This window comes from Carassius auratus, chromosome 13 (genome assembly GCF_003368295.1).
Source record: "Carassius auratus strain Wakin chromosome 13, ASM336829v1, whole genome shotgun sequence".
Lineage (NCBI taxonomy): Eukaryota > Metazoa > Chordata > Actinopteri > Cypriniformes > Cyprinidae > Carassius > Carassius auratus.
Window position 1 is genome coordinate 7,001,153 of NC_039255.1, and position 16,503 is coordinate 7,017,655.

The 16,503-nt window shown below is 36.3% G+C and overlaps 1 protein-coding gene across 4 annotated transcripts in view; it reads right to left on the reverse strand.

Annotated features, from left to right (window-relative positions):
* The window catches only part of LOC113112466 (FERM domain-containing protein 6-like), a 17,228-nt gene extending 2,210 nt beyond the window's left edge, over positions 1 to 15,018 (reverse strand). The window contains exons 1-15 of one of the 4 annotated variants that reach the window (XM_026278063.1): positions 14,524 to 15,017; positions 7,732 to 8,065; positions 7,241 to 7,331; positions 6,174 to 6,253; positions 6,007 to 6,083; positions 5,303 to 5,489; positions 4,033 to 4,188; positions 3,874 to 3,939; positions 3,689 to 3,757; positions 3,410 to 3,584; positions 2,386 to 2,694; positions 1,588 to 1,710; positions 743 to 834; positions 501 to 564; positions 144 to 365 (exon numbers count right to left, since the gene is read on the reverse strand). In XM_026278063.1, coding sequence (XP_026133848.1) covers positions 307 to 365; positions 501 to 564; positions 743 to 834; positions 1,588 to 1,710; positions 2,386 to 2,694; positions 3,410 to 3,584; positions 3,689 to 3,757; positions 3,874 to 3,939; positions 4,033 to 4,188; positions 5,303 to 5,489; positions 6,007 to 6,083; positions 6,174 to 6,253; positions 7,241 to 7,331; positions 7,732 to 7,830 — 1,647 coding nt within the window. In that variant the 5' untranslated portion in view covers positions 7,831 to 8,065; positions 14,524 to 15,017 and the 3' untranslated portion in view covers positions 144 to 306. Of the gene's footprint in view, positions 366 to 500; positions 835 to 1,587; positions 1,711 to 2,385; positions 2,695 to 3,409; positions 3,585 to 3,688; positions 3,758 to 3,873; positions 3,940 to 4,032; positions 4,189 to 5,302; positions 5,490 to 6,006; positions 6,084 to 6,173; positions 6,254 to 7,240; positions 7,332 to 7,731; positions 8,066 to 14,523 lie in introns of all 4 variants that reach the window. The other 3 variants (XR_003293438.1, XM_026278062.1, XR_003293437.1) reach the window with 3 other exon arrangements.
* Between the last annotated feature and the right edge of the window lie 1,485 nt (positions 15,019 to 16,503).

Consider the following 16,503-nt stretch of genomic DNA (forward strand, 5'->3'; position numbering starts at 1 on the left):
TTTAATTGGTTCTGGGGCTCTTTATAATTCTCTCTGCATTACACCACAAACTCTGGTTCTGCTTCTGTGGTCAAGTGTTCTGTGGTCAGATCTTCTCGGTCCAGATCCAGAGAAAAATACTTGCTGGTTCTCTTGATGGGAAATGCGTGCTGGTTATTCCGGATGCCAGAGCACTGATCTGCAAGTCCCTGGTACCCACAGCCGACTGTGTCCCCGAGGTCTGGCTCGCAGCCGAACGTATAGCTATGTGCAGTGTCCTGGCAAAGCTCCGCCCACTCCTGACAGTTCCTCTGGAACAGACGAACATCATCCAGTGATTGGCTGTGCCGGTCTGTGGAGCTTTGACCTTTCCTGCCCACCGCCGTCTAATAAAACAAAGACAATGAAATGTCATGTCAGCACAAAGGAAACTAACAAGCTGCATTAAAACACAGAAATCACAGACTACACTAACTCTCAACTAACCCTAAAATCTCAAGAGCGGTTAGCTGTACACTCACATGAATTGACAGATGAGAAACGACAATGCTGTTGGGTGTAGGGTAAGGCTACCCTAAACAAATACTGTTAAGAGGAAGTGGGGTTACCAGCACTGTTAAAAGAGATTACATGATTACTCAACAGAAGAATGATGCAGCTCAAAATGTAGAGTGGAGGTCCTTGGTTTAACTTCAGCGGCTGAGACAATGTCATTTAACAGCTGTAACGTGTTGCGTGTAAATGTGTGTGTGTATAAGTGCACCTGGGGAAGACATTCGATGCTCTGGCCCCTCATTCTCACTACAGTCTCTGATGAGCTGGATGTGGAAGAACTGACTTCCTTCACCACTAACCCTAAAAAACAAACACATACAACACACATGCATCCTTGATTATTTTCTCCCACCAGACATTTGAAGGTCACTAGGGTCAGGCTAGTATGTGCAGTAAATTAAGTTGTCGATTCAAACTCTATCGCTTTTAGGTACGTATCAATTAAAACAACAGGATACTCATACTTTTTTTCTAAGTTGCAACTTTGTAAAATAATTTTTATGACTTTTCCATGACTTTTCCAGCCATCCATTATTACTGGATTTGGATTCTTAAGAATAATTTTATAAAGCACCCCAAAAGACCAATTTCTAGACAATTAAATGTTTTAGAATTCAGCATAAATTGCTATGGCTTTTGGACATTTAGCAATCTCAAATGACTTTTCCAGGCCTGACAAATCATCATTTAAAAATGTTCTTACTAATCCCGTTCAATTCCATAGTTTTGAAAGAGCAAATCATCAATGAACAAAAGTCCTTCATTGACCCTGGGCAGCTGTATGATGGGAAGAAACTGACCAAACTGACTTGGAAAGGTGTCACTCAAAGCTCAATCTACAGTTAATGTCTGCCTCCAGAGATGACATAACTTGAATTTATCCACCTGTCAGCAATAGGTGTGGTTGAGACACCCAAGACTTCAGAAATCATTCTAATATGCTGATTTGGTGCTCAAGAGACATTTCTAATTATCAATATTAAAAACAGTTGTGCTATAAAATATGAAATAATTTTTGAATAATATAATATAATAATCTATACTTGAGTATACCATAGCATCCGCTGTTCTGTGCTGACAGCATGTCCTCTGTGATATGAATACACAGCTCCTGGTTGAGATCTATATCGTGAAGATCTTCAAAACTTTTCGGATCATCAACCAACATCTCAATCTCTGAAGAAAACACACACACACACACACACACACACACACACACACATAATCATGAGCACTGCTACTGCTTCAGTAATATGATTAGTATTTAAAACAAAAACAAAAAGTCCTTTTTTAAAACCTACATAAAATTTCAGCCTTTCACATTTCATTTCCTTTAAACCATTTATAAGAAAAGGGACTCAAAAGTATCAGTTATATAAATTTAAACAATTATTATCAATCAACTATTATATGAATTGAATAACATAACTATATCTCTATAATGCATTGGTATTAGCTTATTGTCGATCCAGCGGTTCACATTTACGTGTTTGCTGCATTAAAATATGGGTGGATTTTGGCTTTGGTCTCAAGAAAAACAGCAGACGGCCTTATTGGAAATGCATATTCATTCTTGGCCAGCAGGTGGAGACTTCACAACTGCAGAAATATATCTGTTTACCCAGTAACAGCAGTACATAAAGCCATTTAAGATTTTTATGGCCTTAAATTTAATACAAGTAATTCTAAGACTTTAGAAAGGGCCCACAGAAACCCTGATGAGATTTTGTCAGTGCACCCATTTAATCATACAGCATTTATTATTGATACTGTTATTACTAATGTAACGAGCCAGTGAGTTTAGCCGGTGATTAATTGGAGAAGAGTCATATTCATCTGTGTGTCTCCTACCATCCTCATCCAGGCAGTGCTCTTTGCTGCTGCTCTCGATGCCAGACGTGTGTGTGCTGGCATGACTGGTGTTGGAAGATGAGTGTGTTCTCAGCGGTCGGTGGGGTGTGTTCGTAGGTGTTCGGAAACTGTCAGTGTCGATGCCGGATGTACGGGAGCTGCCATGACTTGTGGTGGAGTGTCGTGAAAAGGGATTGGGTCGTGACATGCTGCCTGCACTGCTGCCGCTGGCACGTGAACGCTGCTCCAAATGATCCATGTCCGCCTCCAGAGCATCACTGATGTATGACTCCCTGTACTGCTTCTTTTCTGAGAACACACATAGTTTAATGTCAACCATATGCTCTAGGTCCTTTGTAAAACAAAACAATAACACTTCCATGACAACACAAATAAAAATAATAAAATAAAAACATTTCCTTCTGCTGAGTATGGCTTTTATTATTTTCTAGTGTATCCATGTTTGTAAAGACGGTGGATGATTTAAAAATAAAAATAATTTTTAAAGTGTATATGAATTTTTTTATTTGTTTATTTTATTACCTAGCTTGATTTAAAAGTTGACTTATCGGTCTGTATATCACAGATTTCATTTACCGTATTTTTCGGACTATAAGTCGCACCTGAGTATAAGTCGCATCAGTCCAAAAATACGTCATGATGAGGAAAAGAACTTAAGTCGCACTGGACTAGAAGTCGCAATAATTTAGAACCAAGAGAAAACAATTACCGTCTACAGCCGCGAGAGGGCGCTCTATGCTGCTCAGTGGTAGGCTACAGGAGAACTGAGCAGCATAGAGCGCCCTCTAGCGGCTCTAGACGGTTATGTTTTCTCTTGGTTCATTTCTCTTGGTTCATGTCAAATGAATTTTGATAAATAAGTCGCACCTGACTATAAGTCGCAGGACCATGTAACCTATGAAAAAAAGTGCGACTTATAGTCGGGAAAATAAGATAACTTTCAATTATTAGCTTAAGAAATGCTACCATTCCAGCAAATCTGTCATGCATATTCTCAAGATACCTTCATTTTCCTCCAGCCGTCGAACCTGTTTCAGCACAGGTTGTAGATTCATGTACAATCGGTGGCTGTTGCTGAGCAGCTGCAGGAGGTGTCGTGAGCGTAGAGGACAGCCTGTATAGTAGATGAGCTTCCTGGCTGAAGGCAAACCATCAGGAAGAATCTCAAACCTCTTCCCCTGTGCACAGGAAAGGAGTCAAAGGTTGATTCCTGTGACCCTAATGGCACAGAACTATATACTACACCTTTTAAATCACATTAATAAAGCAATGTAGCACTGACCTCAAACACTAGTTTCCCCACGTTGGTCCAGGGAAAATCATACAAGAGCTGCCTGACAGTTCCCACATTCTGAAAAAAATAAATGTAACCATCATACATAGAAATACACAATGTATAATCTGAAAGAGATGGATTTTATTCAATTTGCTGTATAAACTCATTCAGTAAGTTTATAAACAGCATACCTGAAAAATCTGAATCCCACGTAAGGTCAGTCCCAGAGTTAAAGAAGCCTCCAGCTCTTTCTTATCCTGGGAAAAAATAATAATAATAATCACATTATGTTGAAAAAGCAGCCTCTATGCCCACAAACACAAACACACAGTCAATAGTTCTTTTCTGACCTTGTAAAGGCGGTAATAATGAACAGACACATCGTCTAAGAGCGCAGATTCCTTTATGTATTTCATCTGGGCCTCTGATGCCGTTAGAGCAAACTGCTCTTTGTGCATGTTTGGAATATGACGGAGAATATAGTCACAACCTCTCTTCGCAATTACCTGGAAAAGATAGAAGCAGAATAATAATAAAGCACATCTTTTGACTGATAAATTCACATGATTTTCCTGTTATTCTTAATTATTGCATAAGAGACTGGCAGACAGCATATAAAAATAAATAAAAAAGCTAAAAAATAAAAGCTTTTATTTAAAATAGAAATACACTACCACTCAAAAGTTTGGGGTCAGTAATTTTTTTTTTTTTTTGGAAAGAAATTCATGCATTTATTCAACAAAGATGTGTTAAATTGGTAAAAAGTGATAGTAGAGACTTATATTGTAAAAAAAAAAAGAATGCTTGGGAAAAAAAAAAAAAAAAAAAAAAAAAAAAAAAAGAGTATCACGTTCCAAAAGAAATTTAGCAGCACAACTTTTAATAAATTGATAATAAATCAGCCTATTAAAATTGATTTTTGAAGTTTCAAGCGACACTGAATACCGTAGTAATGGCTGATGAAAATTCAGTTTTGTATTACATAAATTATATATTAAAGTATATTAAAATATATATAGTATATTTACAATACATTCCTTTCTCTATTTTTGATCAAATAAATGCAGCCTTAAAAATAATTTGAATGCCATTTATTTTATCTTACAAATGAAACGTGCAGTTTTATGGTACACTTTCTCTAAAACTGCTTAAAAAAAATAAGACATTCAGCAGATATAATCCGTAGTTGTCAACCTTGGATATGGTGGTGTCCCTGAACACTTAACATTCATAAAAACACAAAACTCATCCTCACAGTGCTGTCAGGGCTGTCGGTAATCTCTCTAGAGTTCAGCAGCACAGTCTATCTCTGGCTGCACCATCCTGCAGTAAAGCAGTGTCTCACACCATGTGTATCCAGATGATAGCACAGCTCAGCAAGCCTAAAGCTAATGCACCCTAGATTTCTCTTTAAAAGCTTATGAATATTTTTAACCTCAATCCTCTACATGATGATGAATAAAGCGTCTTTTTACAAGAGGCTCTATTAAATTTTGGGACAGCACAGTGCGGCCCATAAACCACACACAGTGGGCAGTCAAAGCGTATGCACATTTAACAGGCTTGATCAGCATAATGATTCATCAGGAAACGGTTTAATGGGGTGCTGTGCAGACATACCCAAGAGGGAAAATATGCTTCCGGCTGGAAATAGGCACCAAAGTGTTTGTTCCGTTTGAAGTTTCCCATGTCAGCCTGCAGCGCAAATGCAGCTAGAAGGAAATAAGCTTCCTCTCTCTGGATGCACTGAGACTGCAGTACCTGCTTCCGCAAGTGCCAATAGTAATAATACCGTGCCATCCGATCACTAAAACAGACAGACATAGAACATATTCATTTTTATCTATAGACAATTTTGTATGTATACACTACTGTTCAAAGGTTTAGGGTCAGGATGATTCTGTTTTTGATAGGAGTCTCATAAGAGGATGCATTAATTTGATCAAAAATACAGTAAAAACAGTAATATTGTGACATTTTATTACAATAAAAAATGTTTTCAATTGTAATGCATTTTAAAATATCACATTTCTGTGATGATGGCACTTCAGTCTTAAGTGTCACATGATCCTTCAGAAACCATTCTAGGATGGTAATTTGGTGCTCAAGACACATTTTTCATTAATATTAATATTGTAAACAGTTGTGCTGTGTACTATTTTTCTGGAATGTGTGATACTTTTTCATAATTATTTTATAAATAAAAAAATTTGAAATAGATTTTATGTAATAATGTAAAAATCTTCACTGTCACTTTTGTTCAGTTTAATGCATTGAATCCTACTGACCTCAAACTTTTGAATTTAGACGTGTGTGTGACTCACCTGATAAGTCTGCCATTTTCAACATAATACTGTGCTCTGAAATGAACAATCATCGGAGGTCCAAACTGATCAATTCCCTGAAGATGGCAAGAATTCAGGCAAAATATGCATCAAAGAAAAACATACATATATTTTTTTCTCCAAGAAAATAAAACTATGTATGATACCTTGCTAGCTTCCCGTTTCCATTCTTTTGGACAATATTTAGACAGTTTCTGTCCCAGTTCCATGTATATGTGTTCATTGTCTAGAAAAAAAGCACATTATAACACACTGAAACACATGCATTTAGATCTTAAATGTTTGTGTATAGAGCATATGCAATGGATAATGGGAATAAGTCAGTAATTTCTGATAAATAAAACCCTGACAGGATGGTCAAGAACATAACATACAATAATAACTAGCAGACTGCATATTTTCCAATTAATTGTATGATTACTTACCAAATAAATGAATAAAAGACATACTGAACAAATTTGACATGACTTGAAATAATTTTATCATTAGAACAAAAATACAAAACCCTGGATGCCTGGGATAATCAATACAGTGTAGCACCGGTAATATAAAAACATAAAAACACAGAACTGACCAATCAAATCAGAATCAAGTACAAAGAGCCGTGTAATGTAGTTCATGTTGTTTTTAAATAGACAAGTGTAAGAAAAAGTGTAACCCCTGTTTCACACTGCAAGCGTGAGCGGTGCGCGACATTCAAACAATGGGTATAATTCTTTCAACATTTGTTTTTATAACAATACACCATACTTTCACCCAAAACGATTAATTAAAAAGTTTAAATGGGTAAATAGATATTTGTTATACATACTTTTCTTTTCTGGCATAATTGTTAATACACTACATTGTCGTTGTTGTTAAAACTCTTGGCATGCTTATTCTGTGCATTTTGAACAAGTTTTGTGTAAAATCATATTTATTTTTCCATCAAAAGTGTACTTTCACTTTAATTGAGCGTGAGCAGCACAGCAAAAATAGACTGGACACCGAAACCCCCGCTTCACTGCTGTTTACGCGACGCTCCTGCTTGACGCTCACGCGCTGCTCCTGGTCCCGGTGTGAATGCACTCATTGATTAACATGGAAGCCGAAAAAAATACGTGCTGCTCGCGCGCCGCTCACGCTTGCAGTGTGAAACGGGGTAAGACTGTAAGAGCGTCTAAAGCTGTTTTAGCCCATTTGTATGTGCATGTTGCAGTGTTTTTGGTCTTACTCTGAATAACACTGAGGCCGAACAGATGGCAGTCCTTCAACCTGAGCAGATCACAGACCTGAACCAACAACTCCTGACACACTGCCTTAACCTGAGAGAAAACAACAGATATATTAAAAGAGAGAAAGGATATAATGACGGGGAAATGGGAATTTTTTTAATATTATTTTGCTCTCTGTAATGCTGGGCTGGCCCTAAAAGCTGCTTCTCAAACTCTTACTAAACTGAAATGGAATAAAGAGCGCTACATTTTTACAATATTTATTTGTGATCAGATGATGTTTCAAATGCAAGCCCACAACTACCAAGCAGGACCCAAAATGACATGTTTAGAACCTGTTGTCCATAAATAATCATCTTTGTACATGATGCAAATAGATAATTGCAATTAAATTATTTACATTTTGGTCTATTTTTAAATGACATGGAATGTGAGGTCTTAAAGCAATCGCAAGTGGTGTGCAACATTGAGTGCATGGAGTTCTACTCACACTGACTATTACATTGAGGGTTTCATCATTTGGAAGGAACACACACACACACCGGCGGTCCTGCATCATCTTGTTATTGTGGAAAGTCAGTTTGCTCATGTTTGAGAGGCTGCAGCCTGTAGATTTGTGCCCCTCACTGGAGCTCCACGCCTGAGTACTTCCCAGTCACAATGGGATTAGATATCTCAGACAAACACATAAAAAAAAACACAGACACACACACACACACACACACACAATCAGACCTGACTCACAACTGTATCAAACCAGTTGTTTCTCCTGGATCAACACACAATCACACCACACAAACACACAGCAGCCCCTGCACCCGACTCTGAAAAAGAGAGAAAAAAAAGAACTAAATGAATTGAACAAGAATAATAAATTATTCCTGTTTGACATACAAACTTGCAGGCAAGTATTTCACATAAATATTAGAAAGCTATAATTCACTGCATTTTGTAAAAAATAAAAATAAAATAAAAATCAGGAATTGTAGCACTGGGTTTCACAAAAACAGAATAAAAAAAAAAAACTGGGAAAACAGTGATGGACATCTGTGGGTTTACAAATTCAGCACTTCTTTTTGACATTTTATTGTCATTTTCAGCATTACTGCATTTTATGCAAAAGATAATATATCGTCAGCCAGTTGTGATTGCAAAATACAGCTTATATAAACATTACAGTTATTGTGTACACTTACTATACACCGTAACAGTACAGTACAGTATCCCACTGGTAATCAACTAAACACAGTCACACAGACATGAAATACTGATGCAAGCTGAAATTATTTTTCATTTGTTATGTAATGCAAGTAATGTAATTTTTAAATGTAAAGCTACTAGTAATAAAACAGTCCATAATATTGAAAACATTCTGCATGACAACGTGACAAACATTACTACAACAAAATTAATTGTAATATTTTTTTCTGCAGATTATTTAGCCTAGCTAACTTGCTAAACTACAATGATGATCTGACTAAGATGTCTTCATTTTAAATTCTCTCATCCAACCACAGTCAAAATACAAAAACTTGTGATGTTTCAAAATTCTCTTGATTCAAAATTCTCTCTGTGATTTTAGATAATTTTGGGACATAACATCTGCATGCAGACATGAACCACTAAAAAACTGATATCTCTGTCTGTCTCTATTAGTATCTGTGATAAGCCTACATAAACTGAAAAAAAGGAATCAGTTTAAAATGGTTTTTAGTTTTACCCAAACCAAGTTAACCACAGTACTTTAAACTTGAATTTAAATTATTTTCTTCAAAACTTAATTTTTCCCACAAGTAGACCCTTCCATATGGCTCCATTAATTGATTTTAAAATATTCTTTGTGGTTTCTGAAACTGTGTATGTGCTGCTGTGACATTTTCAGCCTTTATTAAAGCTTGTTCTATTGTAACATTACAATAAATATTTTAAGCAAGTATACAGTACATAAAGAAAACAATGCCAGGCAAAATGGAGTAGTGAGTAGACTTTGCATGAGTGAGAGCAAGAGAGAAAAGGAAAATGTGCAGCAGTCAGGAGAATTCCACCCAACATCTGCTTCTCATTCCAACAATGGAGGCCTTTGATTTTTCACACACACACACACACACACACACACACACAGTCTGCTACATGTACTACAGATGTGTAACATTCAGATGCATACATCAGATGACAATGACGTGGATTCTGGCTTTTCATATTGTGGTTAGGAGGAGTTCATAAGGGATTGACTTTTAGTTAAAAGGAAAGCAGGCAAACAGCCCAAAGGGGCTCAATAACAGCCCCTAAAATCATATAATCTATGACGTGAATGATTAAAGTTACATTTTGAACCCATTTTAGAACGGAAGAGATGATTGCATGATTCCACATTTTTCAGGATGTGTGACATCTGCATGACGTTATGTGCGGCATTTCCTTGCTGAAAAGATGGAGAAACTTCCTGGATAATTTCTGAGACAAATACAACCCACACACATATAAAGTCCCAGTCACAGACTGTTATAATCTGCTACAGTATTAAGGTCTATGTTACGCCTGTCATCTATGTCATCCTGCTAATGCCTCGTTTTGCCTTCGGGGATCAAATCTTACCTTATCTTAAAAGCCGTGCTAAGGTACTGAGGTTTAGTTTTACGAACCATCTTACATCATCCACTGCACTTTTTTACCTCTCAGAATGGAAACATTTAAAACCCATGCAGACGGAAAACCTTCAAGCAAAGGTAAGGAAAATGAACTAAGAAAGGTTTTTTTTCCCCAAGTAAAAAAAACAAAGCAAACATGGCAGTATGAGTGGTAAGGAAATGCCAGTGATAGGTGGAATTGGCATGTCCAGACTTGCTCAGACACTGTTGGTCCACAGTTATTTAGTGTGATTGTAATCCCAGACACATTCCCCTTTTCACAAGCACTGAACTGTTTCTCTATGCCGCAGTAGAAGACAACTAGTTGAGTAGTTTGTTATCGGATCATCTGTACACCTATTATTACATCCACTGTATAAAGTTCTTAATTCAATGAAGAAAGCAAATAGGTTCTCCTTACACAAAAGATATGGAAAAGCCCTTGGCAAAGGAGGGTTTAAAGTCCAAAATAAAAGAATGTAATATAGGATAAAAATAGGAATCTGGTGTGAAAAGTTCAGCTGGATGTTTTTTAATACAGTTATGTTTTCTGCCAGCTATGATACAGCTTATTACTAATAATATACAATAATCTTGGTAGTAGTGTTTTTAGAAACAAACATCAGAACAAAACTTTCGGCAATATGTTTTGCAAAAATCCAGCAGTTAGACCTTTTTTTGAATTTATTCTTTATTACATTTAAGGTAAATAAAAAGAAAGTTAAATAAACCACAAAATATTATTTGTATTTTAACATTAATTAAAAAAATATCAGCTGTGGGATAATGACCTAATTTCATGTTAAACCATTTTAAACCACACCTGTCTGAATAATTAAAAAGATCAAGAGTAATTTTTCTGCCTTTGAACTTCATCTTTGAAGCATTAAGATTCTTTTCAATTAAGACTTTAAGACAAAATAAAAGACAGACTTAGTAGATGATTAGATGATTATAACGGGGAACATACGTAATCTGTCAGATAAAAAGGGAGATGACATAAATATCTATTATATCTGTCATGTACGCTACAAACATTTGAAGATAAAGTAGATGAATACTTTTATTTATAAAGAATTATGATCAATAGTAATAAAGAAATGTATATTGCTTGCAAAAGATTTCTATTTAAAATAAATTATATTCTTTTGACCTCTATTCAAAAAATGAGAAAAAAAAAGTATCAGATTTTCCACAGAAACATTAAACACCACAACTGTTTTCAACATTGATAATGATACATTTTTCTTAAGCAATGAATCAGCATATTAGAAGGTTTACATGACTGAAAATTCAGCTTTAACATCACAGGAGTAAAATCAAATATATATATATATATATATATATATTTTTTTTTTTTTTTAAACTAATAATTTTTGTAGTGTTGCGGTTTTTAAAGTGTTTTTGATCTAATAAATGCAGCTTTAGTAAGCATTCTTTCGAAAACATTTTTAAAAATCTTACCGATCCAAAACGTATATTATTATTATTATTATATAACTATATTTTAATTGTAAATCTAGATCCCGAATCAAGAGTTATGATTCCTCATATCTACACATTATGGAAACGCTGGTCTATACCATGTTCATGTATCACTGTGTGGTGAACCGATTCATGAGATTACTTTGATTTATAAAAATGATTCTGCATCCAGACTGTGAACACAAAGGCTGCCGGCTGAATCTGGACAAGACACTGAGCCCAAAGGATTGCCTTTACCATTAAACGTTATTTATACATGTTATTCTGAGCAACCATGAATAATATCAAGTCAGATGATTTCATGCAGAGACAATATTAACTAAAATCTTTTACAGTAATTCAGTCCATTCAATATAACTGTTAAGCAACAAACTTAAGCATACTATTACTAACACACAGCTGTTGGAGAGGCAAATAATAAAAGGCAACACAAAGAATACAAACCTACAAACAATAGCTGTGTCAGCTTAACCAAGCAAGCTGGTAAACTAACCCATCTCTACCACTCCTGCACTGCCACAGAGACGGCCAATCACAACGCAAACTTTCTTTTAAAATATTAAAGAGTTATACCAAAAGTATAACATGTCATGTGAGCCATACGGTTTCTTTAAGAGGAGTGAGATCATGAAACATGCTCATGCAGGTGCACAAGGAAGTTCAATATCTACTGTATCTGTATGTCTCATAACTAATCAAGTTTGCATAATTTATTATGTTATTTTTCCTGTTTATTACAGTGAAGCTGTTCTGAAACCATCTGTATTGTATAAAGAGCTTTATAAATAAAGGTGACGACAACCTTTTTGGAAAAATTATTCACTTGAGGATCATAGAAGGTCACACTGATGAGACACTAAAAGCACTAGCCATACCTGGATTTAAATGTCTCTCAACAGCATTAATTAGGCAGCATGCAGATCCAACCAGCAACCTTGTGTTTACAGTCCAGATGCATAATCATGGAACATTCTTAAAGAGACATTTAGAAGATAGATTAATCAGGTGAGCCATGTTCTCCAGAAACACATGGATGAGTTAGACCAGAGATGGCAGAGAAATCTTACTCACTCGGGAGAAATCTTTTTGTGAACATCTATTCTAGCTGCCTTTAGGCAAATAAGACTTCACGAACACACTCACAAACAAGCACACATACACACACACAAACAAACCCAAACGAAGAGCAGCACAGCAAAGAAAACATCCTGAGGTTAAAAAAAGAAAAAGGAAAGGAAACAAAAGGAGAGCAGAAAATGCTTCCTGGCACCAAACAACAACAAACAAAGACACAAAAGCAAATTTAACACTGCACTCTTAAGAATAAAAGGAAGGTGCTTCACAATGCCATAGAAGAACCTTTTTGTCTAAATGGTTCCATAAAGAACATTTAACATCTGAAGAACATTTCTGTTTCACAAAAGGTTTTTTGTGGCAAAATAATTTGATTAAAAGATTATTAAAAGGTAAGAAAAAGAAGGTTGTTTAAAGAACCTTAGACTGAATGGTTCTTTGTAGAACCAAAAATGGTTCTTCTATGACATCGCTTGAAGAACCTTTTGAAGCAACTTTATTTTTAAGCGTGTATGGCTGGGAACTCTAAACCTCATTATTCTTTAGGACACGACATGAGAACACACACAGGATGTGACTACAGCTCGACTTAGGCAAACCCGCATCAAAGCAAACACACAGACCAATCTTCAATGACAAAGTCAATTTGACACGTATGACTGGAAGGATGGAATTCTACTCTGGGTTAAAAAAATACAAATCACAAACACTGTGAGATTAAAATGATAAAATTACATAAACTGCTGGTAAAAAAAAAAAACTGAAAGAGGGCATAAACCCCATCCAGAGACCTACAATTCAACCTTACGCATTAAAGATTTTCAGTGCTTAGAGAAAATCACTGTAACACAAGAGAGGATAAACGTGGTGAGACCCTTAAACACCGGTCGGTGTAGAGTTGCACTGGGCTAATATTAAACCCGCCCTGACCACGAAGAGGAAATTGTGAGCATTCCTAAATCCAAAAGAGACAAGGAAAGAGAGAGAGAGAGAGGAAGAAAAAAAATATCTTTTCTGATTCATGCGGTGTTGTGATGCAATTAACTTGAATGTTCCACCGAGATTGACATCACTTCCTGATGATTTGGGGTCCCTGTGCTGTGCATGTAAAAATTTAAATAGTAATTTCAAAATGAATCTATAAATCTTAGTGACTGTTATGGAGTCAATTTCAACACATTGTCGAAAAAATATAATAACAAAAATAAATAAAATATATTCAAAAAAACTGACCTCTACCAGTGTACACCAACCAAACAAACGCAATGTTCATGTTTAAGATTTAACGTCTCCAAAATCTCAAACTTGTGAGACTTGTGAGGCATGCTTTACAAATCATTAAAGTTTGTTTATAACTAAATTAATTCTTACAAAATTAAATAGTATTACCCAATATTTAATTATTTTGAATGTTTATGAGATACTAAAAGGGGTCTCTGAGTTTCTCAGAACCCATATGGAAGTAAAGATGTCAATGATGCTGCTGTGATGCTCCTCACATGCACATCAGCTTTTGAGACACATCCGATGGGTCTTATTACAGGAGACCTTAACTTGGACAAGCCCCACATAATCCACAGGGTTGTGTAGTCCGTTGAACTGACTGGGTGCTATAAACCAACACATTACTCCAACAATAGACAGGGAATGCCGGATAGTATGGTCTAGAAGTAGTTTTATGACCTAGAACAAGGATTTGAGCAGTAGAAACTTACCATAGTAATCGCCAAAATGACCACAACCAATGGATAATATCGTGAAACAAAGTAAGAACCTTTCAGGATCTTGCCACTTCGTAAAACATTTCAGAAAGTGGTGACTATTGCCAAGTGACCACAGTTGTACTATAATAGTAAAATTAACTGTAGTATCAGGCTTCTTGATGGAAGCTATCGTTATCATGGTAAATCTGCGAGGCAGAATGTAAACACACTGCTGTGTTTTGGTCAAGCGCGAGTGTGTGTACGATCCTGTGGGCCAGCGCGCTGCCACGTAGAATAAGTTATTTGGGAAAATGGAAGTAACGTTAGACTGATTTCTCTCTAAACCCTGGCACCCATGCAGACGAAATACTAAAGTAAGACGACAAAACTCACCTTCTTGGTTACGGTAATTCCGCGTGTTCCCAAATACACCTTCTTCCATATAACTATAACGTTAGATGTGATTCCTCTCTGCCCTCACCAGTCTAGCACTTAATCCCGAGCTGCGAACTCAATCCCATCGGGTTCCCAGTCCCCACCACTAACAAATCACTATATCACATGTGGAGGGAATTTCCCAACCGTTGTGTAGGAGGGGTGACAAACTCCAAAGGATTCGGTCGGAAACGCGTCTTCCACACGGCGCCTCTCTCCCTCACTTTTCAAAAGTAAAGTAACGTTAGCGGATGCGCTATCTTTGTTCGGTCGAGGTGTTTACATTTAACCAAGCGTGGACGAAAGACAACCCCTCTGCAGTTAACGTTGGTAGTGTCCACGGCTGCTCAGCATACTTTTCCCTCAGCCAGCAGAATGATCCTGATGATACTAAAGCGAAGGATTACATTATGAATATTAATGAAGTGAGACGTTGCTTGGTAACCCTCTTGGAGCGTCCAGTCACGTAATCTAAATATTTATTTTATGAACAATGGAATGATTCCCCAATTCGTTAGCAGTCTAGCGCGCTTTGCATTGCAGCCAATCACGTACGCCTATTAGGCCAACGTCACTTTACGTGATTATTATTCATAAGCCAAGCCCTAGTAAAGTTTCATAATCACTGCCTGCTGAGAACTGGAGCGCCTTTTAGAAATTCGGACCGCAGGCGAGTGTTGCCACATCATAGACATACATATTTCCGTTGCACATAGAGTGAATAAGGAGTGATTTTATTTTCTGCGTTTTATTTTTTCCTGAATTTGTCATCACTTTATGTATTTTTTAGTCTTAAAAATGCCTAAAGGCGTAATTATGAAACCCTTATGAATTTGCCTGGGGATTGGAAGAGGGGAAATCTCATTCTCAGAGCAACTGATTGGTGAAAAGACTGTCTAATGCAGGATGAGTCTTCAATATGTTGGTCCACTTTTTTCTACAAGAGAAAAAAATTCTAGGCTGCCAAAAGTGAATTTGTCAAGTTTAGTTTAGGAGCCTAGGAAGATAAGAATCATGACAACAAAGGTTGTGAGCAGGGTTTAGGATGTAGGAATTAAAGTTAGGGATTCTTGCTCTGAACTGTTTGGGTTGGGATTGCATGGGTTTATTGTTTACACTTTATAAACACCTTTGCTAGGTGAGAAGGGGTGAAGGACTAAAAAAAAGAGAACAAATGGAGACGGTTTCAGGTCATGACCCTGAGTGAGATCCGCAGGAGTGTGAGAACACACAGTCTCACTGCTGGAGTGATTGTTTGTCCTCATTCTAGCTGTGCGAATGTGATGCCAAAACATGTTGTTATGAGATTCCTCATGATGATTTCTTGATGTTAACACAATCACCAAGAGCACTGCACTTAAAGAACGGCATCAGAGGAGGAAAGGAGAGCAGAATGACTGTGATGTTTTCAGACACAAATAAAGTTATACGAACTATTAAAAGTCAGTTTTGTTATTTGAAATACAAACTAACATAAAACAAATATTAGATGAAAACTGTAACTTTAAAAAAGTTAATAAGAAATATTCAAGTGACATCATAATTTTAAAACCGAAATAAATGCTGAAATAAATTTAAAAAAAAAACAACAACAACAAAAGTGCACAACAAAATTTCTAAAACTTAACCTTACCTTAAAATGAAAACTGAAAATATAAAACTAAAAACTAATTCAATATTATTAATAATAAAAAAAAATATTAGGCAAGAAACATTCAAAGAAGTGTTCAGGAACAAAAAAAGAAGCTCTCATGGTAATTAGAATTCAAAATTGAGTGCCATGCAAGTGATTAAAAACATCTGACATCTGACAGAATAGTTTTAATGGGAGTCTGTGGGGGGCAAGCCATTCCAAAGCGCTTAACGCAGAAATGTCCTGCTTGTGTGTGCATGTATAATGATTGTTCTGTGGAAAAATGTGTGTAATTCGCTTAAAAT